The 25,935-nt window shown below is 40.8% G+C and overlaps 2 protein-coding genes across 5 annotated transcripts in view; one reads left to right on the top strand and one right to left on the bottom strand.

The window, feature by feature from the left end:
- Positions 1-137: 137 nt before the first annotated feature.
- On the top strand, positions 138-9,328 carry LOC105448805 (C2 domain-containing protein 5). The gene is made up of 15 exons (XM_011687582.1): positions 138-278; positions 761-1,155; positions 1,256-1,396; positions 1,724-1,940; positions 2,136-2,261; positions 5,435-5,589; positions 5,852-6,004; positions 6,169-6,337; positions 6,509-7,322; positions 7,419-7,739; positions 7,903-8,101; positions 8,278-8,456; positions 8,552-8,677; positions 8,760-8,906; positions 8,991-9,328. The coding sequence occupies exons 2-15, from the start codon at positions 789-791 to the stop codon at positions 9,075-9,077; spliced, it is 3,201 nt and encodes a 1,066-aa protein (XP_011685884.1). The 5' UTR covers positions 138-278; positions 761-788; the 3' UTR covers positions 9,078-9,328.
- A 5,008-nt stretch (positions 9,329-14,336) lies between these two features.
- Positions 14,337-25,935, bottom strand: part of LOC105448801 (myosuppressin) — a 33,545-nt gene continuing 21,946 nt past the window's right edge. For 3 of the 4 annotated variants that reach the window (XM_011687575.1, XM_011687574.1, XM_011687573.1), the window contains exons 2-3: positions 17,172-17,374; positions 14,337-16,809 (exon numbers count right to left, since the gene is read on the bottom strand). In XM_011687575.1, the coding sequence (XP_011685877.1) occupies positions 16,721-16,809; positions 17,172-17,367 (285 nt within the window). In that variant the 5' untranslated portion in view covers positions 17,368-17,374 and the 3' untranslated portion in view covers positions 14,337-16,720. Of the gene's footprint in view, positions 16,810-17,171; positions 17,375-22,145; positions 22,204-25,935 lie in introns of those variants that run through there. The other variant, XM_011687576.1, reaches the window with a different exon arrangement.

Below are 25,935 nucleotides of genomic sequence, written 5' to 3'. Positions count from 1 at the left end.
TAGGTTACCGTGCAGTAGGGGACAACAGCGAGCGGCGGGCCGGTAGGACGCGCGGTTCCCGCGGACGCCGCTAGATGGCGCCAGCTGCTCCAAATCGGACCGGGCCGGGCGGTTCAGCGGTTGCCGAGGGAGAGAGAGAGAGAGAGAGAGAGAGTGCGTGAGATCGGGAGGTTACTCGTCGAGCGAGAAAATCGGGAAGATGTGATTACCCCGGTTGACAAACCGCTCGTTATTGAGTCACTCGCGAAGTGTCATTGCCGAGCTAGATGCGGGACGTGGTAAGTGAACGTCGCTAACGAAATTCGCGACGAATCTCCCCCCCAAGTGCCGCCCCGACATCGTGTGTCTCACGAATCGTGTTTCCGAATTGAACGTCTACTTCGGGAGCAGGTTCCTGGAGCATTTATTGCGGCCCTTATAAGGCGTCCACACAAATCGCGACGAAATTAATGAAAGCGTGAAAATCTGTCCTATTCGATGGGCGTAAATGTGACATACCGTTTGGCGCGAAAAAACACAGATATACGTACACATTTGCAGATATATATTTAATATATGTTTAATACAAATATTAAATATATATATAATATTTGATTATAAATTTATGTCTTTCTGTCTATTTCTATATAATTTGTAACAAATTCGTCCGTAAATTATAATTTATATTATCCAAATATTATAAATATAAACTTTTTTCTATTAATTTTAACGTGATCGATGCACGGATAAGTAAACACGAATCTTATACCTTCACGTGCAGGTCGCTCGTTGAGCACCGAGACGACACGATGCCTGGGAAGATAAAGGTGAAGATACTGGCGGGTCGCAACCTGCCGGTGATGGACCGTTCCGGCGACACGACGGACGCCTACGTGGAGCTGAAGTTCGGCAATATAACTTACAAGACAGACGTGTGCCGCAAGTCCCTGAATCCGCAGTGGAACTCGGAATGGTATAGGTTTGAAGTCGACGACGCGGAGCTGCAGGACGAGCCGTTGCAAATCAGACTGATGGACCACGACACTTACTCCGCCAACGATGCGATAGGCAAGGTTTACGTAAATCTGAATCCGTTGTTGCTGCCCGGTATGCTGCCGCCGGTGAAGAACATTTGGACCCTGGAGGCAACTACGAACACCAGTGCCGGTTCGCAAGGTGATATACATATGATATAAGAAATATTCATTACATATTTTGCATATATTTTTAAAAATATTCTTTATTTGTAATATTTGCCTTGCGTGTTTGTTCACAGGATCAGTTATGACCGGATGGATACCTGTATTCGACACGATGCATGGCATACGCGGCGAAGTTAATATTATCATTAAGGTGGAGCTGTTCTCTGATTTTAACAAATTCAGACAGTCGTCCTGTGGTGTACAATTTTTTTACTGTGAGCATATTTAATTCTCGCGGACATACTGACAGTTTTAAGGGAAAAAGAATTAATATCATTACGTAGAATATCTTTTTATCTTATTTAATATTTGTGACTGATTTCATAATTTTTATATTTTGTATTATATGAAGATTACTATCTTTTAAAATTTAATGTTTATGTAGAATATATTTTTATCTTATATTTGTGACTGATTTTGCACATTTTATATTTTTTATTACATGAAGATTACTATCTTTTAAAATTGAATGTTTACGTTACTTATGTAAACTTACTAAAAGAAGTATTTTGCGATCTGTAATAAGTTTGGATACATTTCAGCACCCAATATACCATACGGATATCATGCGCAAATGATACATGGATTTGTTGAAGAGCTCGTAGTTAGTGACGATCCGGAATACAAGTGGATCGATAAAATTAGAACGCCTAGAGCGTCGAACGAGGCACGGCAGACTCTGTTTTTCAAATTGAGCGGGGAAGTCCAGAGAAAGATCGGATTGAAGGCATTGGATCTCGGTGGAAATGCCGTGATTGGGTAAATTTTATTCTTTCTAGGCGTAAAACTTTCGCGTAAAAAAATTAATTTAACCGAAGCGTAAAAATTATTTTTATTACTTCGCCACATCGCTCGAGGTGGAAACTAAATGAGAAATTAATTTGAGACCTTTCGCACAGTATTTAGATACGATCGTTATTTTATTGTATAATTCGATATATATTTGGCATTCAGGTATCTTCAAAACTTCGATCTGGAAGGCGAGTCCGGTATCGTTGCCAGAGGGATAGGCACGGCGGTGACGCTCGTAAAACTGCACGATGTTCTCGGCTTTCCTTGCGACAGCGTCAATATCGAGGAGTAAGTGCCTCTATTGTGTATCTAGTTATGGATTATCGGGCAAGTCCTTGTCTAAACGTAAATTGCGCCATTCGGTCGTAAATGATAAACGGTAAATTATCACGCGCAATTGCGTCTGGCCGATCGTACGAGCCAATTAAGTACGTGTGTCGCCAACTCGTGTAATCTACGATAAAGTTGGCGTCCGCGAACGAGCTATTTCGAGAATTTCGTACAAGGAAATATAGCCATCTCTATTTTACGCTCTCTCTGTCCCCGTGGCTGAAAATAATTTGCGGCAAATAGATGGATGGGCGATCCGAATTTATTGGACGAATTAATCTAATTCTGCAGAGTACAATTAGATGATGATTATAGATTGCCCTTCATTTCTCGTTACTTCGCGAACAGATCGATTTAAATTGCGTAGCGTCGTTAATAAAACGTTGATGTCCGAATTGACACTTAATTGAAACTAAGATATTTTGGTTGATTCTATATCTACCAATTTGATTTGATCTTCTTCGTGTAATAGGATCAGCTTTACGTTTTACAATTTTCTTAAAGCACCTGCACTGTTAAATCTATAGTGTAAAATTTGATCCTATTAAAGTCGCCACTGCTTCTACTTAATATATAGTTATTTTTAAATAAAACGATATATTTTAATCCAAATTTGAGTTAAATTTCAATTGTTTTTTTTTTAATTATTTAACTCCAACGTTTTAGTTAAAAATAATTATTTATTAAGTAGGAGCAGTGGCGACTTAAATAAAGTTAAATTTGACACTATAGATTTAACAGTGTGGTTAAAAAAAAATCTCTGTTATATTGTCTCCTCTGCAAAAAGCAGAAATAAATAATTAATTATATATATTCTTTCCCGATCGCTTAAATCAGATCCGTTTCATTGTTCTTAATTATAACGTACTTTTCTAGGAAGTGTACGAAGATTAATTGATACTTTTCTTCTTGTTCCCTACTCCCTACGCGTCTGCATATAGGATCGCACTCGCGCTTTCCTCACGCACGATAGCGCGAACGGAACGTTATGCCGACGACAATAGCGCGCCGTTCATCCCCATTTCTATTCCCGCTTCGTATCCCATTCGCATAAGCAGAAATCTCCTATTTCACGCGCAGTCCACGTTGTCCCTGACGCGCCTGGAACGCGCTGCGAACGTGGCCGTGGCGCCGAACGGGTATGCCGCAGCGCGAAGGAACCGTGTCAGGCGCATCCCGTTTCTACGATCCGACACGTCGAGCACGTTGAGCCTGAGGATGGCCGGGTCCAGCGCCTCCCCGAATCTCACTCCGTCTCCGGAAATCGGCCGGAATTTGATCGACGAGACGGTGAGATCCGTACGCACCATCCTGACGTCGCCGTCGGAGGACGCGAGGAAGGAGTCGCCGAGGAGGGGCCGCCTCGCCAAACAAATCGAACATCTACGCGGCAAATTTGACTCGGTCGGCGAGGAGAGTCACTCTGCCGCGAAGTCCGATCGCGACTCCGACACCGGCACGATCGGCTCGTTCGCCATGAATCCTGAGAGGAATCGCAAGGAAGCCAAGGCCACCGGTAGCATAATGGCGGCCTTATTGATCGGGTCTATACAAAACATGCCTCTGGCGAATGTCGGGAATACCGAGCCTGTTTCGATTCTTCCCAGCGACGAGCGACCCGACGAGGAGGTGAAGACAGAAGAGACGGAAGGAGGTTGCGGAGAGAAACCTCGCGAGAATACGGACAGCAACGTTCAGGGGAACGAGGGGCAGAGGCAGGACGTCGCGTCCTCGATCGACGAGACGGAGATATCCTCCTGCGACGACGACAATTCCACGGGCGACGAATTGTCGGAGGACGACACCGCCGGTTACAATATCTTGGACGATTCGAGATACGACTCGGTCGACTCCGACAGAGCGGAGGACTCGTCGAGCCTCCAGGAGAGGATGCCCATCACGCACTCCAGCGCGGAAAGCTGCACGGATTCCACGCTGCAGATAGAATCGGACGTGGCGAATCGTTCGCCGTCGAATTCGAATTTAGCGGAAGGTACCGTGTCGCGGATCCCCATAATCACCGTGGACACGCGAGAGACCACAGACTCGGATACGTCGATCGACACGTCCGGATTCTCGACAAGCGCGAGTCGGCGGGATGCCACAAATTCACACGTTCTGACCGAGGCTGGTGTCTTTGATCCGAAATTAACTCACCATTCGTCCGAGAAGCGAGAAATCGACTACGCGAGACAGGCGTCCGACACTTCCGGGAACGAGCGTCTGATGCTAAGTTTGGAAGTAAAGGAAGATAAGCGACGTAGCAGTGCTACATCCGGCTCCTCGAGTCCCGAGACGCATCGTTTCGTTCATCTGACGAAACACGAGCGTGATTTATGTCGGGAGCGCCGCAGTCAATCCGCTCATCGACAGAACAGGGAATCTCCGTCTCCCGCCGAAGAATCGGAAATTCGCGGAACGAACGCAGACAGGGAGAGAGACGATCCGGCCGTCAGTTTACCGCGTGCGACGACACGCCTGTCCAGCCTGTCGAACGAAGAAGCCCGCGCGACCGTGACCGTCCACAGACGGAGATGCATGCGCGACCTGATCAAGCTGATCGACACGAGGATGATGGTGTCCGCGCGCGCGACGCGTCGCAGCAAGAGAGCCGCCTCGTCGAGGAGGAGCAAGAAGAGGAAGCACGAGAGGAAGGCGTCGTCGTCCCGCAAGCAGGGCTCGAGAAAGTCGAGGAATTCGTCTGACAGGTTTCCTTCCCGCGGCGCGTCCACGGGGAGGCGCGCGGTGTCGCACGGGCGTCGCGAGAAGGACGTGCTTCTTCGCGTTCCTCGCGTACGCTCGATTCCCGAGCGCCTCTCCTCGGGTCACCGTCCGATCCCCCGTGCCACCTCCCGTTCCTGCGGCTCCTCCCTCGTCAGTTTAACCGATTGCACGCGCGCATCCCCGCCGTCTCCCGCGTACTCGCACCGTCCGCATGACGGTGGTCCATCCGGCGCCTCGGGAAAGTCGCCGAGGAGCGACCGCGGCGAACCCGACGCGGTGCCCGCAGTGAGTTGCGTCTGTAATCTAGAGGAAACGTCACGTCATATTGATAATAGCGCTCTAACGCCCACTAACAATGCTAATATGACTTACAACTCGCGTGTGTCCCGTCCTTCTCCCGATCTTAGGCAGCAAGACGAGGCGTCGGTCAGTCCGTCCTGCCCGCTTCCGGCCGTTCCCACGGTGGCCGCGAAAATGTCCCAGTCACCGGCGACCAGAACGCTCGCCAGCATGCCGCTTCACCGGAGATCGAGCGATTCCGATCTGAGCGTCACGCCTAAAGGTATACCGAGCTGTTCCTCTAAGCAAAGATAAGTTAACGTATGGGAATCACACTACGATTATTGTACAGCGCAATCGAAACAGTTAGAGGAGAGATTACTTTCTATCTTCATTTTCATCTTTATTTGTTTAGAGACAAGTCGCAATGTCTGTAAAATCCATGCAATATATTGCTAATATTTAGGATTCAGTTCTAACGAATTTGATGATTCGATTAAAAAGGGAGAGAGGAAAGGGTGAAAAAAAATTACATCGTGTTTCAGGTAACTCTCTTGGCAGTAGTGACAAATCGATAGCGGGACCCCTAAGGACACCGACTGCGGTGGTCAGACCTATGAATCAAGACACGTTGGAAATGTTAGAGTATCCGTTCATCACTATGCAACATTATCCACCTGGCTTCATATTACATATAGGTAATTAAGTTTATTTTACGCATCTTCCAAGACCTTCAGCTGGATGTAGCGAGGCGTCATATCCAGTAATTTATTACTAACGATAAATCCAGTCGTATTCGCTTGAAAAAAAAAAGCATGCAAAAGTAACGCGAACGCAGTAACAACTTGAATTGTGTGCACAGGCGGTCTAGTGAGCTCGAAGTCGGTGAAGTTACTCGAGAGGATAAGTAATCTGGAGGAGCCGGAAGGCCGTGATTCGTGGTGGACCGAAATTAGGATGGAAGTTAGGTCGCACGCGAGAGCGCTGGGCTGCAACGTTGTTATAGGCTACAAGGAAGAAACTAGTATATGGTAAAGGCTTTTTTTTTGTATTCGCGGAACATGACGCTGCCACCGCAAGGCACGAATTTTTTTCACTTTAATAAGAACAGTAGTAGTCTCACGTAAGTTTTTAACTCTTCACTTTCAACGGTCTGTCAAACGTTGTATCAAACAACGTGCGTGCAATTATTTCCCCTACAGTGACGACGTGTGCGTGCTGAGTGCTTCCGGCACCGCGGCAGTCATAAATTTTCATAATTCCGGTCAGGATCCGGACGGCGTGGTTCTGAATAAACTGCAGCAAAGCGTGCCCGCGGCCGCCGTGGATGCGGAGAAGGGCCAGCAGAAGTCCGTGACGATCCAGAAGGCGGAGAGGGTCGACGGCGACGCGTCCGTCGTGACTCACTCGGAACGGCAGAACGGGAAGGTGTGCAAGCATCCTGCCGAGAGCAACGATCATGATCAGGCCACCTGCGGCCAGTCTCAGCTGCGATGCAACCTGTGCCATCTCCCGTACAGCGAGGGTAGCGTGCCGTTCAGGGTCAACGTGTCGAAGTGCGCCATATGCAAGCGTGCCAAAGTCCCGGACGTGATGTTCACCACCATAGAAGTGCCCGCGAACGTACCGACGACCGGGCGGGGCTGCTTCATTCAGGCGACCGTCTGCAAGAGCAAGAAGGACCTGCGGGGCGAGTTGAACGCGAAGGAGATATCCGATTGCCTGCCGTTCTTGGAATACGAGCTGCACAGCTTGTTGCTGAACAAGCTCAAGATGAAGGGCATGAATGCGGTGTTCGGGCTCAGGTTGCAGGTCTCCGTCGGGGAACGCTTCGTAATCGGCATGGCGGTGGGCACCGCGGTCTACTTGACGGCGCTGCCGCCGCCCACCATCCCGCAAATAGCGTCCGGCAATTCGTGGCACAACGAGGATCAATTGGGGGAGATGCAAAAGTCCATCGTCGATACGGTGAAGAAGAATAGAGAGTTTTACCGTCTGAAACCTATCGGAGTCAACGTATGTGCGACTATAGATAACTCTGAATTTTTATTTCAGAAATAATATCGTCCTAAGGTTTGATCGATTAATCCTAAACCGTGGCGTGAATTGTAGGAAGTCGAAAACGGACGCATTCCGAGCACTTCCGACACAGACGAGTCGGACGAGGACCTGCCGGAGCTCGATCTTGGACTGGGCACTCGCGACGCGTGCGTCCTGGAAGTCGACGACATCGAGGACATGGACCGGATATCGTCGTTGATGGACAACAGACCGCCCGACGATTTTCACGTCGTTAACACGCAGACGATACCTGGCCTCGAGGATTTGGAAATCGTCAGAAATTTACAAATGTTTACGCAAATCTCAAGGGCTAAAATTCCCATGGGACAATTCGCGTCGATGCCGTCGAAATATTTTGCCAGATTACTTCAGGTACAGATTTTTTTTTTCATCTCTGAAATGTGTTTCGCAGGGAAACGTCTTTACTTTGCGGCGGCACGTTTGCTCGCGTATATGTTTACTCGCGATTGAAAGTACGCCTCGCGAAGAGAAAGTATTTCCATTTTTATTAAAAACGTTTCTCGCTTTATTTTAGTCCTTGTATTTCAAATTAAGACGGATGGTTCCCTGTGCGCTGTGCGATATGCAGTTTAAAGTAGCATTATCGGAACAAGACGAGATACAGCTGACTGTCGTTGGTATGGCACTCGGCTTGGGAGAACTGTTGAATGCGAATAAATATAAACGGAAAATCGTGTGCCGTTCCTTGAGCAAGGATCAAGTGAGAAAGTCAGGTACTTTTTGAAGCAGCTCTTTTTTACAAATTACGTTTACATTTTTTTTTTAGCAGAAATTATCGGATTTTATATTACAATCCACGGTTATAGTTACATTTTTCTTGAACGTCTAATGTCATCCCTAAATATATATTTTAAAGGAAGGACGTTAATTCTTTTATTTCCTCTGGCAGATGACAGTGATATGATATTTAGCCTAGACGAGGATCATCTGGAGAACAATGTCACGTCTGACAATGCAACACGTACTTGTGTAGGAAATCTCGCGACCCTAAGTGGTACCCCTGTACAAAAGCCAAGACCACGCTCACCTTTGCGTTTAAAGTCATTCACTACTCATAGACGTAAACATGTAAGGATTTTTTCTTTATATATATATATTTAATAAATTTGATAAATGCTAAGCGTGAATAACAAGATTTTTCTTTATATTTCGATTCATTATAGGTGCCTTTGAAAGGAAGATATGGCGTAGACATAACACCTTTGTCTTATCTACCAGGTGGAAGGATAGAAAGGTATCAAGGCAACCTAAATTTCTTTTTTATCCGCGAAAGTACGTCAATAAGGGAGGTGAGTTTTGTATGAGTAACGATCATTCTCGACGGAGTGTTATAAGTGCAATGTTAACGATCCCGACGATGGCGTGTTACAGAACGGCGGATTGAGTGGCTTCACCCACAGTTTCGTAATGGAAGTTTTGGCGATTGTTCGCGCGCACATTACGGCATTAGGCGGTAACGCCATGGTGGCGTTCTTTATGACGCAGTGCGTGCTTCTTCACAGCCCTCACAAAAATCAAGTTAGTAAAAAAGAAAAACATTGTCCTACTTGCATGCACATTCCCACGCTTGTTGCATATTTCATAAAGAATATACGATTTCAGGGTCAATGTCTCATTAACGTGGGTGGCGACGTTGTGACTGTGTCCTATTATGCGGACGAGAAGCACAGCGCTGCTTCAAATTGCTGACCCCAGCCTCCACATTCGGCGCCGCCATGAACGACTATTTAATACAATTAATGATGTGATTAAATATTTGCCAATATCTCAATGCTGTAGATAGAATTCGTATACTGTCGGTTCCGCGAGACTTTTATTGCATTGCATAATGCCTAATCTCAAAATGTTTCTTCGTAGCAATCGACATTGTTATTTATTAATTTATTTTACCAAGGTAAAAAATTCAATAATTAATTAAAGATATTATTTTCTTTACAAATTAATATAATAGAACGTAATAAAATATGATAAAGAGGTATAATTATTTATCATTCTGTTGTTATGGATTTAAAATATCTTGTATATTTAATATCTATCGTATAACTAAATATTTATGAATCCTCGTGATTAAATTGTATACATATGTAATGTTTTATAGAGGGGATATCTTACCCTATGAAATAGCCTTATTATGATATCGTATGATGATGTCGCTATTAATTTTCCCAATTGTATGATACTTTGAATTTTTTGTAAAAACTTAATAAATACTCAATACCAAAGTACTCCGTTATTGATGGTACAATCGGAAAGGTAATGATTTTACTCCAGTTTTTTATGAATAGCTTAATCGCAATTATAAATGATTTTAACTTACGTAGAAACTATAGAAATATATAAATTTATTTTTCTTTACCGATTGCGCTACAAATAACAGACTACTTCATAAATAGGACATTAATCTGTAGAATGGACCATTCTCCTTCAAAAGTTTCTCTCGAAAACGTTAAGAGAAACATAAGGTTAAATTTAACTTTTTAATAAATGGTAGAATTCTCTTAAAGGCAGGATGTATAAACGAAGTAAATCCTTTTCAGAAATCAATATAGTTTTGGTATCTAGGTGCCTTCAAAAACTGTACAGAAAGAGTTCCGTGTACATAATATATTCTGCGTGACACGGGATATACCTAATACACTTAGCGGTAACCGTTTCTAAAAAAATTTTTTGATTCTTCGAAGTCTGCGAGATTAATTTAAAAAAAAAAGAAACGTGATTGTCATCGTAAAGAATTAAATATAAAATAATTCGGTTAGCTCATCTTAATGCCTTTGGTTGTGTAAATGATCGAAAAAAATTATTAACACAAAAGATAAGTGGTTTGCAAGAAATTATTTAAAGACATATTGCTAACTTTGACAATAAACGAGATGACCAATAATGATGATTATTTGGCATTTTTAATTTTTTTTCAGTTATTGGTCACATTCTGTAAAAATACATACTGCGCTGATTATAAGGCACTCTTCCATTGTAATTGACAGAAGAGTGTTAATTACGAAGAAATTGTTTGAATATGTATATTCAAGATTAAGTCACGCAGACATGAATGTTCCTTATTGCAATTGTAACTCGAACAAACTTTGCATTCGTCGCTCGAATAATATATAATCAAAAATGTCGAATTGTTATCGACAACGTTATATATTTTACGATTTAAATATCGAGATAAAGATTTCTTATATCTAACATCGTATGGGCATATAATTTATAAATTGTATGTTGTATTTACCTCATTTACCTGTGTGATTGACCATATACTATCCAGTATATATTATCCAATACTGTGAAGCGAAATGTTGGATGATGAAACTCTAGTCAAAATGTCATTGTTTGTTTCCCAGTTATCACTATTAAATTATGTTTAAAAAATATCCACGGTACTTGCGTTTTTTTTTTCGAACTACAGGAACTTATTCATTCAAACGGCAAACGTGAATCTTCAATTCTTTGTCTCATAAATTTTATGGATTTATGCTATGTTCAGGAGAAAAATAAGTTTTTTTCATTAAAATTGACGTTTTTCTGATTTATTCAATTATTTATGTTAAAAATCATAAATTTATAACAATAGTTGATAATATCGACACTGTTCAATTATTTCCGGGCTTTTTGAATTCTTTTAAGGGCCATGGTACACAGAAAAACGTAAGCAGTAAGCGAATCGACTAATCATAATTTCTTTTTGTTAAAAGCTGCTTTACTTTTTGTTAAAAAGAGCAAAGAGAAAATCATCGTTATACTTACTTTTAATTCTTTTCGTTATTAGTATATTGTATATACGAAAAGAAATTATATGTAAAAAAAGAAAAAAAATGAATATATTATACTTTATATTTAATTATTCATATCTGTTTTGATTATATATAGACTATACTTTTTATGGGATAGTTTTGTAACTGTAGTTTATTTAACATCTGAAATGACTTTATTTTTTCGAGAAAATGTATGTATAAAAGAAAAGTTAAAAGAATCAGTAAAGTACAAAAATCTGTGTAATTTATCTCTTTCTCTCTCTCTCTCTCTCTCTCTCTCTCTCTCTCTCTCTCTCTCTCTCTCTCTCTCTCTCTCTCTTTCTGTCATTAACGTCAACATTTTATTAAATAATATTGTATGAATTTTTTCTTTCGTATAAACCGATTCCTTTAGCAATTCTGCACAAGAAAATATAAAAATGGAATCATAAAAAAATTTACTTTTAACCGAGGTATTTTATATTCTTAGCGTAATTTGACTTGTAATAAGTATTAATAAACATTTAAAATATTGAATTTGATCTTTAATTAATTATTTACATTTAAAGAAAGTAAATATGTATACGCATAATTTTTACTCTTTAATTTAATTAGCGTTATATGTTATTGATATATTATTATACATATATTGTTATATTATAACATATTTTTATATAAAAATATATAACTCACGCGAGCGTTAATTGAGATAAATCTTATTAGTACGAGTTTAAGTTTGCTAAACGTAAACAGTCGTTAATGCGGAACGTGAAAGTCACTCTATAACTTTAAATATACGATTCTCCAATAAACTGTTAATTATGTTGCTAAACACAATAAAATGTAAAATGTGGATAGGAGATAAGGAAGGGGCAAAGAAGGGGAAACAGCTATGCTATGCCTTTGGGACCAATTCTGTCTTATAAAAACTTAGTTTTGCTTCTTTCTTTGAGCGATTAACACGGTACTTTTCAAATGACTTTATCTCTTGGAGATCCATACTCTTATGCAAGACCAGGTATTTCAATTATGTAGTTAGTTATATAAAAATAATTAACGAATTGAAAATTTTTTTCGATCTATTATTGAAAAGAAATTGTTAAAATAAACATTTGCGCATATATTCTTAATAAAAAAAAAAAATTTTTAACGTTACGTTATTTTATATGATGTAGTAGTAGATTGATAGAAATTATTTTTCCTTTATTGTACAAATATATTTGCACGTTGAAGTACATTCGTTACGCGGCCGCACACTTTTCCAGACTGTAAATTTATTTAAGACCGTAAATTCCGACGTCGCGTTTCCGCGCGCAAGAATAATATACGTCTCGCGATGATGTTTGCTCAGTCGCAGTTTGTCGCCGGCGATCTTGCGCGGGGTGGACGAGATAAATTGCGTGCTACCGGAATAAAATACGACACGGTGGCGATGCACATGGGCTAAGTTAGAGAATGATACAGACGGGATCCCGCAATCGTCTACCGTACTCGCGCGATAAAGGCTACTTTGGATGCAGGACGGTCGACGGGAGTGGGTGGCAGTAGGGAGAAACAAATATTGCCGCGCGGGTAATTGCTAAGACGACGACGCGACGGTGGGACATCAATCTCCGGAGTCCGCCCGTACTTAACCGTTTCTCAAATTCGAGCGTTTTTTCCTCTACGCTGCTATCCACGTGTGTATATATATATATATATATATATATATATATATATATAAATGGTTCCTCCCCTATTTATTTGACGTATGTTCGCACCAAATTAGAGCACAATGTCACATTCTGTCTCTATTCAACCGCGCTTTTAACATATTTTATCTTAATCCTTGACCCGTGTATTCTTTTCATGAATTGATCGGCCAAGATATATCTCGTGTCAATTTTTCTCGTGCCAAGATTTTCGCGCATTTTTTGACTTGCGTCTATAGTTGGTCCATACTTTGAGTTCGCTCTCAAATTCTGACGTGAGGAAAATATGTACATATGTATATATTGCGCTCAGGGAAAAATAGAGATATTACAATTGCTATATTTCCTTTAATACTTGCAACGCGTAAAAAATTATTTTATAACGTTTGTTTTTATAATTCAAGAAAATATACTAAATTCCTGGTTTAAATTCATTTGATAAAAAAAAATACGTTCCTCGAAACGTCGTATATGCATTGCAGTGTTCTCCAAATTGTCAGACAGGGAGGTTTTTTCATATTGTACTCGTAAGATGTGGACCGCGGAAAATAAGACCGACGACGAAGACAGAGAGAGAGCGCGCGAGCGAGAGAAATAGAGACGTGGAAATTTAAAATATCCGCAATAGAAATGCAGCGGGACAATATACGGAGTGAAAATAAAGCGTAAGATACGTTCTCGGAAAATATTAGCGCTCTGGTAGAAACATAGCAATATTTTCTTGCGCTTTACAGGCCGAGACCACTGATGCACTTACGTGACGTGCGCGTTAAATGTATTAGGCGAATTAAAAAAGGAGGAAGAGAGAAACGAGGATAACGAGAGTGTGATTCTCTGGGTACAAAGTGGCAGAGCGACTTTACGCTGTTAAACGTAATTTAATCGATCGCGAGGCAACGCGACGCCTCTCTCGCGCGAGATGCAATCGCAAAAACCTGCCCCCTCGTTGCATAATAGCTTTATGTCGCCTACCTCGATTCTCCCCGTCGACACACGATCCACTCGTCCGCTTCGGCCGCCCTCGCACCTTGCTCTCGCACTCTCGCAGCAGCTCGATTTCCGCAAGATTCGCCCGTCGCCGGAAATCGAGCCTTAGCCGCCGAGAGCCCATATAGTCCCCCGCTCGTGTGGCATCCTCTTCCTTCTGCCCTTTTTCTCCCCGAATTCCTTTTGTCGCGCGGATGTTCCGTGACGTGAATTACATCGATAAAAACATCCGACGCTATTTAAGCTGCAAAAACATCGCTGCATATTCATACCGCTTCCTTAATTTCCTTTCCGAAGTCGCAGGTTCACGCAATCGACCTAAGCGGAGCAAAGAGTGCGTTACGCAAATAGACGATTCTTGATGGAGAGACACTTACAATTTCGAGCGCTTTGATATTGTAATTTAGAGGGCTGTGAATGTTTTCTACCGTATACAATAGATAATATCGCGAACAAAAGAGCGAAATAGAGAGAGAGAGAGAGAAAGAGAGAAATGAAGGATGATGCAGTCACGTAGTGTAATAAATGACAAAGCATTCTGAGAGAATCACTTTATATGCGTATGTATATAGATATATATATTTATCTGTTATATATAATAAACATATTATTACCTCGCAATATGTACGTGCATTAACACGCGTCGCATTAGCCATATTTTACAATTCCGTCTGTTCCGTGAGAGTGACATAACACATCCATATAACGAGCTGCGAATATATCCGATGACGTAAGACGTAGAGAGACGTTGGAAAATTATGCGATCTCTTAGGGGACGTAGGGACAGACACAGGAATTGCTCTGGTCTAGCACTTAATAAGACAATTGATGCGGGAAATAATTCGGGAATAGCGATCGATTGCGATTCCATTGATTGCGAGACTCGGAATCGAGCGTGTCGCCTTAATACGCATCGGGACAGAAATAAAATGCGGGCGATACATTTTCGTTTATCTCCTGCTTAGTATTTAATTTTAAATTTAGTTCGGTGGTTCACTTATTCAACTTTAGCTGTGCAATATATTCGTGTTTGTACTCGTGTCGTTCTTTTGTAATGGATATACAAAGTCCCGAACGTGCCGGACAAACACGTGGGCATTATGAAACTCAGAGATCTACAATAAGTCTACTAATAATAAGAATTCGTTTAGCGCCATTCACAAAACGTCGCGCTCATCGCTAAAGAATAATTCATTTACTTTAATAAATCCCTTTATACTCCTGACGCTGATATGTTCAACAAGATATTCGACGGAACGAAATTCGAAAAGTTGCGAGCAACAGCGGCACAATTTCTTTTCGATGTTTTTCTACCGCGAGTAAAATTCACCGTTAATCACTCGAGAATAATTTATTTCAATAAAATTTTTGCATTTAACGTTGATAATGTATTCAACCGGATATTAAATAAAACGAAAAGTTGCGAATACAGCGGCAATTTCTTTTCGATATTTTTCTATCGGGGAAAAAATTAATTTCAATCTTCGTGAAATAACGCCGTGAGTCCGGTTCTCTTCAATTCTGAGATAGTCCTGTATGTAACACCGAAATATAATCTAGCACACAAATCTCATTTGGAATTAAATTAAATAGCAAAACGCGCGGGCGTACGGATTCGAGGTAATGCTAACGGAGTAATTCCGGGAATTAATTTGAATAAATTTAATTTAGGTTTGATTTAATTAAATCTTACGTTCTCAGACTAATCGCCCGTGTCACTGATCGCGTTACGCGGCGCAAAGTGATTGATCTGCAGAATGAATGGCGCGCGTAGACCGCACGACACTCTTTACTTTCGCATGGTGGATCATTATACCCATCTCGCAAGCGACGCGAGGACGAGAGTTATTAATTGGAAATAGTAGTCGCGGCGCGAAAGATCGATATCGACGCAACGTTCCTACGTTCTTACACTCGTAAAATGGCGATGTTAATCTGGCCTATAATCTAATAGCTAAGATAGTGCATTGATAATTAATTGATTGATTAATTAATATAGACGAGGAAATTCGGTTAACATTCACAGTGTGGTACAGTGTGATAGGTATTGGAATGGTTGCACATCGTTACGATACACTCTTTATTTGTGGTGAGGCAACATATAGAATTGAGAGAGTAGCTTGAACTTTCGTGGATTTTAATACTCAGCAGTTTGACATTTGGCGGTTACTCGCAAAATTATGTGAGACCATAACGCAAGGAATATGGTCGCGGTACTCATGTTTTTTATTTTCGTAACTATCTAATTAATTTTTCTCTTTCGAGCGAAACACGATTATGTCTTTGTGTGCTCTAGCGACTGTCGGGACATAAAGTGTTCAGAGGAAAATTATTTATATTATCAAAATCTTGTAAATTATCTTGTAATGAAATTATCTCGTAACGCGTGAAATTTTTGTTCCACGAAACGTTGGCCGTTAATAGTCGCTGCAATATAATATACGTTGTAATTGCTAATTAAAGTTCCTTCAAACTTCACGCTTTTGCCGAACAAAGAGAGCGAAATTAGACTAAATTGAGCGCTGACGCGCTTAAAATCCATGCGTTTAACGAGATATATACTTTATACTTTCGCGTGCGGGGGAACGATTCAGGGAACGCTCGAGGGGGGAGGGGAGCCAATTTGTTCTTCGTGAGTGCTGTTTAGACACAGTAAAAATTATTTGACTGTTAAACGAGACATATTAACGCGATTAGAGTCGATCGTCTTACGGCGGCCTTGTTGCGGGCTCTCATGCTCTTCTCTGTTCTTTTTTTTCTTTTCCTCCTTGGCATTTTTTTATTTTCTTTTCTTTCGATAGACGTGCTCAACTACGTTCTCTCGACGACGGGACGATCGAAATGGGGAAACTTAAAGGGTAACTCGAATCGTTTATCGCTTGCGAATAGAGAGCGGAGGGGAAGGTGTGATGCCATGGTTCTAACGTCGTTTCCCGAAGCGCAAGAAAACGTGATCGACGTCTTGCCTCTTGACGCCGCTGTCGTACCGCGGCAAGTTCTCCCGGTATTCTGAAAGCAATTCAAATGCGTGCCGCATAATTATCCCCATCGCCGTAATCAATCCTTTGCGGTTCCGAGGACGCGGAGCATGATGGGGTGGGTGTATTCACATCAGGACGCAGCATTCAAAACTGTCGTGTACATACTGGCGGAGTGTGCTTTCGCAAGCGCGGCGATAACGTAAATTAATATAAGCGCTGCGAGACCAATTGCGCGACGAAGCAGAGTGGGAAGAGTCGCGTGCTGTTCGCGTTCGCGCGACATTTGCCTTTCAAATTCGTTAAATAAATTAAAAGGGTCGTTCGCCTGGCGTGACGTGCGCGACGGTTAAAGCGAAACGATTTCGGCCCGCGGCCGCTATAGACGATTACCTCTGTCGTCGACGAAGTCATTCATGTCCCTGACGTCCCATAATCTGGCGATGGCCACGCATATTTTACGCACTCTGGGCGGTAGCTCGTCGAGATATCCCGAGTTGCACTGGGCCGGCAGCGTGGCGAGGGCATCGCCGGAGAGGGCTGCCATGGTCGTCACGGACACGAGAATCATCAGCGTCGAGCTCATCATTTTCGGGCTGTAAGGAAGAACAAAGTGCTCGTTCGTTACGCCGATCTCACCGGCTTTCCTTAGCTTTGCAAAATAGCGCGTCGCGAAGATGGAAAATTTAGTCGTAAGAATAAATATTAAGCGGTTGCAATAGATCGTTAATTGCTAGATTCGTTAATTGCTATATGACAAAAAAATTTATGTTAAGAAGAATAATTTCATTCGCTTCGTTCGGTGTGCAAAAACTAGCTGTTTTTACTCCAGTAATAAATTTATTCCCACTTCCTTTCTTTACATTCTCGTAATTTTATTTATTTTTACATCGACATTCCATCACGACAATCATATCATGATAATTTTCTGCGGAGAGACTGTTTGCTTTAATAACAAGTTAACATGTTCCCACGGGCAAATTTACTCGGCAAAATTGTCCTATTTTGCTAGCAAAACAGATTTTACTGTCCCTCTGGAACAGCTGGTTATCGTAGCGAAATTTGTTTGCTTTCACATCAAATGTATAGCAATCTAGCAACAATGCATATAGGAATAATATGTAACTTTGCTGCGATAGCTAAATTATTTTTCTCCTGCAGTTGTATTATTCGTTTCGACACCATGAAATTTGTTTGCTCTCATGTCAATTATACAGTAATCTAGTGATAATGCATATAGAAAACAATATGTAATTTTGCTGCGATAGCTAAATTATTTTTCTCCTACAGTTGTATATTGTCGTCTCGACTTCAGGCGCGAATGATCAATTTTAAGTTCGTTCGATCGCGCTGAAATGGCGTGGAAGGAAATATTTCTACACATGTATGCATACGTAAAAAAAATTTGCATTTAAAGAATCTAAAATCGTCAAAATTCAAAGTAGACGGCTCATGCAAATGACGACATTTGAATTGCGGGTAAATTTCCCTTCGAGATCCCTGCTCCATTTTCTTGCTTCAGAGGCGCAATGTACCGTGCGTGTGTATAACCGAAGCGAGTGTGTATTGCCCGCATATATTGACCCGCAGGGTATCGCGCGACTTCCTAGGCATACGATTTCCTCGATACAAACGGCAACCTATTGAGAATTAGATGTCACGTTCACGTGTCGATGATCACGTAATCCGGAAGGAAAATGTCGTAAGCCGCTCGACGTTATCTTGCGGCGTTAGCGTGCGAACGGTCACGCTACAAAGGGCGATTAGCCTTAAACTTTAGATGCAGCCGTCGTGACCGTGTATACAAATAAGCGGTGAACGGTATAATTAATCCGTGTACATGTACAATACCTCTATAAAATTCAATCAGGCAGGTGTGAAGTATTCAAGAAGGCTTATTATTAATTTCTGTGAAGTCAATTTTCTAAAGTCGGTTGGACAATGATACCTCTAAATTTAAATCAATGTAACTTTCGATTTAATTTTTATCACCTAAATACAATTTCAATTTATTGAAAAATGTTTATTTGAACATTTTTCTCTTTTTAAAGTGACAGTCCTCTCGTATATTTTAAGCAGTACAAAATTTCCGTAAAATTCAAAACTCAAGGACGCAATAATATTTCTTTATTTTATAGAGATATCGCGCCACGTCGCGCGACTTTAACGCATTTCCAGTTATCATACCGCGCCCAGACCGTGTATCATGCCATAAATGTACTCTATCCAGACGCACGTAAGATGAATAGTTTATTGTGTATACGAGAGAAATGTTAGAGACGATAAGAGTCGGCCGAGAATGAAAGGTGGAGCGTTGCATTACAGACAGGGCGATCTGAAAGGCGCGTAAATAGAACTCATTTGATAAGGACAGAAGAGAGAATTTCACGATCGAATTCGAAGAGAGAGAAGAAATCGCGTTACGTCGATATGCCCGTGCCCAATAATCTTTCTTTTATTTTTATTCGAATGAATAGCATCAAATAAGATCGGATCGGAACAAAAATTTGCATCTGTGGACAAGGGCGAATAAATTCGATAGCCTCTTGTCTTTGTAAAAGACAAGAGAACGAAAGAGGAAGGAACGAGCCGTATCAAAGATCCCTCGTTTTTCCGCGGTGTTTTACGAACACGTTAAAATTTCAGGTTCCGTTAATCAAGAAATAACTCGGATAAAATTTATTACTCGTATTAGTGTTTCTCGCCTACAAAAAAAAGAGGATTTTACTCATTAATTAATGCACATCAGAAAATTAATGATTTTTTTATCCGAAAGCAAAAGAAAGTAATGAGAAACGTTTAATTATCAGTTAATTAATAAGAAACATGAAATATACTTTGAAAGGTATATTCCGAGGATATATTAGCTTGTACTACGAATAACAGTCTCAAGGATAGGTATCTCCTTGCGATTCGTCGCGAACTTAATGAGGAGACGATTAATCACCCTAAATTAACTGTCGCACGTTATACGTTATTCATCTTACGTGAGCGGATCAATTTCAGTCTCACACCTGACATCACCGAGATTCCTTATGATATATACGCCGAGTGTACCCTTGGAATAATATTTTGCCGTGCGGTTGCATTATACGATGAGCGGCGAGCTGTGTATATATACAATTGCAGTGCACGGATCGAGGCAAATAGGCAACCTGTTGCTGATTCGCCGACGCTCGCAGTTGATGAACCCGGTAATCGTGTTTTATGTATGCCGCAAGCCGAGCATCCCACATACAGAGAGACAGGTAGAATATACATAGACATTGCACGTGTCGCCGAAAGTAAAATAAAACACGCCGCTTTAAATCCCGGGAGTATAAGAAGAAAATATGTGTGTGCCAAGAAATCCTTTTTAAAGAAAGGCACCTTGACGTACGCGAACATTCAGGAGGAACTCTGTCTATTCGTCTTCTTGACATAAATCTGCCAAAGTGACCGCGGGACCGTGAGATTGCTTAAGAGGTGCCTTTGATGACATTTGAAAAATATGATCGAAATTCTTTTTATTTATTTATTTATTTATTTTAAGTAAATTCTTTTCCGCATATTTTAAGCTATATAAAATGATTCCTGTATAATATCCAAGTTTAAAAAAAGAGGATCAGAGTAAGAAATGCATTTGCGCCCGTGCTGATCACTTCTGACGTCCGCAAAAGTTTCGTTCTGCTAAAAATAAAGAGAGACAAGCCAGTAGAAGAGTTAACGAGATTAACGATTCGATGAATCTCATCAGGACACGTGTAAAATAATAAAAAAGTTTTTTAAAAAGAGAAGCCTACAATCACGTAAAAAAAAACTTAGTTAAGAAATCACATACTTTTAAAAAATAAACAGAAACAACAAACGGGGGAAGATTAATTAAGATTTGCCTCGGGCAAAGAAGCCTTTGTGTTAGGACATCAGCCTGTCTCACGCCTAAATGGTAATTTCATGTAATTAATTTGCAACTTTCGACGATTAAAAATTCGATTTGGAATGCCGAAATGAAAGCGCGAAGATTTAGAGTGGTGATTGTAGCATTGTTTGCGTTCGCTTATCACCAACTGCGAGCGCATGTATGTAAATATTGGCGATGCGACGAATAGATAATACAACTCAATGCTAAAAACGTGCGTTTTCATACATTTCGATGTACGTGTGTGCCTGGATGTGCGTAACTATTACCTACGCGACTCAAGCGTAGGTGTATTTTAGGCTTAACGCAGTCATGAAAAAAAAATCAGGCATGGCAACAATAAAAGATAGCAATAAGCAGCTGAGAATATATTATGTAGATTGGAAACTTTTAAGAGAGAGAAAGAGATTTTGGCATGTCGGAAATTCAAAGAAACACAATAGCCGAAAGTAATTACAAACTTTCGATTCCATAATGTTCTTAAATATTCTTAAAAGTGATTAGAAAAGGATGAACCAAGATAATACCGCGATACCAAGTTAATAAAGGCCAATCGCCTTTTTTCCGCAACAGAATAGAAACGCTATTATTAACGCGGGATTATAGGTTCGAAATTATAAGCGAAAAATATCTTATAGAATAATACATATGTAAGAATGATTATATTATCATATACATATACATATAGTATATGTATGTATATATATGTAAAAAAAACATGAACAGATATTCGCGTTTGCCTTGATAAAAATATTGTAATATAAAAACGTGTAAAGTATGTAAAATTCCTATAATAAAAAATAATAAAATGTGCGTTAAAAAATTCTTATACCATTAATCGAAGGACTGTGGAAATCATATAAATATATGTATATGAAAAATGCAGATATAAACGTAATACACGGAATATATCATATATATTTTGCCCTGGAATCTCCCCTGAATCATTAATGCGAGTGACATTATGCATACGCACAAACATTATACGTGTATCTTGAAAGTGCCGACTGTGATCGAGCCCGCCGCCGCACCGTCTCACCGGTATCAACGGAATAATACATATCACGTGAATCGTACATATCACACGAATCATACATATTACGTGAATTGACTTCGCATGGCTATCTTTGAAGGTGAGATGAAATATTAATACCGTGGAAGAATTCGACGAGATGTGCTTTTTCGCTACCGCGAGCAATCGCGATACAGATGTGCAATCCGAAAAGATCGAGAATTTAAGATACTCCTTCTCATACTTTTTCTTTTCTGAGAAACTGACTTTTCTCGTCAAAAAAAAATCAAAAAAGGACGACGAATTTAATAATTTAATAGAATAATTAAACCCATCCAAACCTGACATGAAGTGATTTATAATAGAGAAGCAATTAGTTGACAGCAATAGCCTCAAAATATAATATATAATGTTAGTACTGAACATAAAAAAATTTGAAAGTTGATCTAAGATTTACATAGCATTTCAGCTTCCTTGAAAAATTCCTTAATCCTCTCTTCAATTTCCACTTCTTTCTTCAATAAAATTCTTGAAAGCATTCAGTCTTAGTAAATCTCGATCAAAATAATAATCAAATTTTTAAAGATTTATTCCGAATTGACTGCTGGAATACCTATCTTCGCTGTATTCGCTGTATCGGAATTCCTATCACTTGTCCCAATTTTTTTGGCTCGACTGCCGATTTTATGCCTACAATGTAAAAGTATAATTCTCCCTCTTAATCTCTCTCTCTCTCTCTCTCGCTCTTTTTTTATCCATCTACTGTTCTGTATTTCCACTATTACATACTCAGGGAGAAATGACGGTCTATAAATGTCGATTCGATATCTGTAGACGTCGATTCAATATCTATAGCCCGATCATTTCTCCCCGAGTGTAGTACTCTTGTAAAGTACGTAGAAAACTATTTTTAATGTTTCTTTTATTAGAAAGATATTGAAAATAATTGAGTTGCAAGACGAAATGAGACTGAAAAATTGTTGAATGAGATCGCCGACATCGATACTTTATCAATGTTCTCCACTTATTATTTTAATATAAAGATTCGTGGGAAGAAAATTGATTATCCCACGAATCTTTATATTTCCAGTTTATTGGATATTCTATACCCAGGCGTCATGTTACGTCACATTCACTGTTACTTAATTTGTCATTTGCTTTTATACTGTTCTTTCTTGCTTCCGAGAAAAATCAGTTTGTCAAGAAAGGAGCAGGCACGAGGAGGTAATATCTTAAATTCTCGATCCTATCGAATTGCATTTGCAAGTCGGACGTTGGCGAAGGAATGTTTCGTTACAAGTATTACCCGCGTGTGCCAATAAATGCAGCAATTTCGGCGAAAGGAAAGAATGAAAAGAGAGAACGTTGAACACGAATTCACCTCGGGTGGGCGATAAGTCACTTACGTGGGCGTCAAAAAAGTTCGGTTCTCCTCGCGTCACATTCCATGGTGTCACATTCCGCGATAGCTAACGCTAGTATGCGCTTCTAATGAAAAAGCTTTTCGTCTAGTGGTAGGATTCTTTTACGTTATGTTTATTGCTCGTTAAAGAGCACGATTTTAATAAATCGGAAAAGCTGCTTTCTACTACTTCGTTGCGCATACATGGCCGTTATATAAAAGTCCATTAGGACGGAAACTCGCTTACAATGCTCTCTGTGACTGTGCAGCACACACACACACACACATACACACAACCGTCTTATCGTACTTTTTAAGCAAATATAATTTACCGGCGAGCGCTGAGGACAGCTTTTAATGAGTTTAACACGAAGGAATGTGGCATTAACGAGCCATATGTCCCTGTTCGCTAAGATTTTAATGAAGCTACTAATTTAACGTAATATTCTAGCTATTTAAAATTGTCCTTTACCGCGAGCTATTTTAATAATTTTTCTTTTCTCTTAACATAAAAAGGAAACGAATAATTTTCAAGCTCTTTCCAATGAGCAATGGTGAATATCATGATTGCGAATGGATAGCGGAAATTATCTCAGCGCGGAACGTCGTGACACACCTGTCGTTCACTTAAGATAAAGTCAAACGGGCAAGGAAACGTCATCGATCGATCTTATCGTTTCGCGATTCGAGCAGTCAGAAGCCTCTCCAAAACTCTCTCTCTCTCTCTCTCTCTCTCTCTCTCTCTCTCTCTCTCGTATTTCAAGAATGAGATCCGGCGGAATGGCGGCGGCGAAACAGTCTCGCTCGTTAGAAACTAGCGCGATTTAATGTGGTGCACGGGGAGTTTGCGTCATTCGGCGCACAGGGAAGATGTCCGCGGACGGTATATGAATGTTGATATACCGGGGCGCCGGTATTACGAGTTTGTGCCTTCCGTATTACGATCGCGATTAAACTTGCGAAAGTTGTGTATATGGTATTAGAGGTACCGCAGAGCCTCGTCGTGATGTAGAATATGGCCCGCGCTGCAGCGCGCCTCTCCCCCGACCCCGAGCAGAAAGAGATTAGTACACCTCTCTCGGTATCACGCGTTCGCCTTCGGGCGAAAGTTGGCGTTACAAATTTCGTATAATAAAGTTTAAAACAAACGATTCTCTCGCCTGTCCGCCAAATCCGCCCTTCTGTTTACACGCGCGACATCAACCGCGAAACTTTTTCGCGAAACGCTTTCGAAATGTCAGTTTCTCCGTATGTCCCGGTAATAATAAGGTCCCGGATTTATTCCCCTTTACGCGTCGTTCTTAAGCTGTCTGCAAGGAGGAGACAACGCGATTCTCAATATTAACCTTAATGAGAAACCAGAAATTCGAGCCTGAAGTTTGAAGATCCGCTCTTTATGAGATTTCGTTCGAAACTACGTAATATACGATCAAGGATTTTGCGCACAATTTCGAGCGATTGAGAGAGCACCTTGAGCGATACAATATTAAAAGGAAAAAAAAAGAAAAGAGCATCTACGAGATATACATCTGAAGAAAAACGAGCATCTACGAGATTTGCGAAATTCATTTCTCCGATCCGTTTTACGATGCGCAAAGTAATGGAAAACACTGAGAAGATTATAAATTCCCACGCTAGAAAAAAAATATATATATGTGTATAGTTGCGTCGCAAATCTTGTCTGGTTAAAACAACAGCTAATTTACAATTTTTTTCTTTTTACTCCTTTCTCTACCCGTTCCATCCCTTTGCGGTGATTCCAATTAACGCGCCGGAGAGAAATGAAATCTAAAGACTAACGAGCGAAAAGAAAAGATAAGCGCGCGCGGTTGAATCGCGCACATAATGAATTAAGGGTCGGCGTTAATTGAATGCTAATGAGGGCGATATTTGTAACTGCCACGTGTTACATCTCGTTTATACGGGGACCGAGCTTATAAATTATTGCGCGAACGTAATACGTACAGCGTAATACAGAGAGAATTGATTAAATCAATACATGATTCGTAATCCGATTGTTGTGTTCATTCCGCTCGTATTGCAGAACATTCATCGTTTCGCGGAATGGAACGCAAATTGAGAAGCGAAAAACCGATCTCGCGTAATGATTGACGTGTAGTACTTCCCCGCCCTGTATATACATCGCAATCGAAGTGCTGTGGTATAACCGCTGGATTTATATACAACACATAAATTCACGTTAACTTTACTATATATACTTTGAATCTTCATCGAAGGATTAATTATTTGCGGGTCGAACTACGAGGCCATTTCAAGCGCATTTATCAGCGACGGTGTCGAGAGACGATACCCAGCAGCGCGGTTTATCCCATTTCTCAAGATATCAATTTGCATGTTCGACATTTTAAAAGAGCAGACGGCCTCCCGCGTCACGAAATAGTCAAATAAATTTGATATGCTCGTCATCAATTTCGTCGTAGCGCGCCTCATTCGAATGCGAACTTAAGATTGTCAAACTTGGAAATTAATCCTCCGAGAAGATTAAGGTGTGCCCCCACACTTTGTGTGAGCTTTATCGCGTCATCGTTACGTACGTCATAGATATGTATAGAGTACTCAGAATTACCGTGAAATTGCGCGCCCGATAAAATTTGAAATCGATTTTTCTTGAATAAAAAGTAGATATAGATCGCGATTTATCACAAGTTTTCGAGAACTTCGACGTCTTGTATAATTGCGGTAATTAAATTTCTAATTAAAAGTTTCGTTGAAATCTACTTTACGTCGAGCGCCAAATAATGTCTTGCACTTGCCCCTCCCCGATTTTATTTCGCGGAATAAGCTCAGCCCCTCACTCTCGTCTCCTCGTGATTCAAGAATTATT

This window comes from Wasmannia auropunctata, unplaced genomic scaffold (genome assembly GCF_000956235.1).
Source record: "Wasmannia auropunctata unplaced genomic scaffold, wasmannia.A_1.0 LD336078.1, whole genome shotgun sequence".
NCBI lineage: Eukaryota > Metazoa > Arthropoda > Insecta > Hymenoptera > Formicidae > Wasmannia > Wasmannia auropunctata.
Note: the sequence above shows the minus strand (reverse complement) of the source record. Positions and strands in the feature narration are given on the sequence as shown.

Excerpts from the sequence above, each read along its gene's own strand:
- LOC105448805 (XM_011687582.1), top strand. The coding sequence starts at position 789 with ATGCCTGGGAAGATAAAGGTGAAGATACTGGCGGGTCGCAACCTGCCG. Across the intron at positions 7,323-7,418 it reads TGAAACCTATCGGAGTCAAC|GAAGTCGAAAACGGACGCAT; the intron begins GTATGTGCGACT and ends CGTGAATTGTAG. Across the intron at positions 7,740-7,902 it reads ATTTTGCCAGATTACTTCAG|TCCTTGTATTTCAAATTAAG; the intron begins GTACAGATTTTT and ends GCTTTATTTTAG.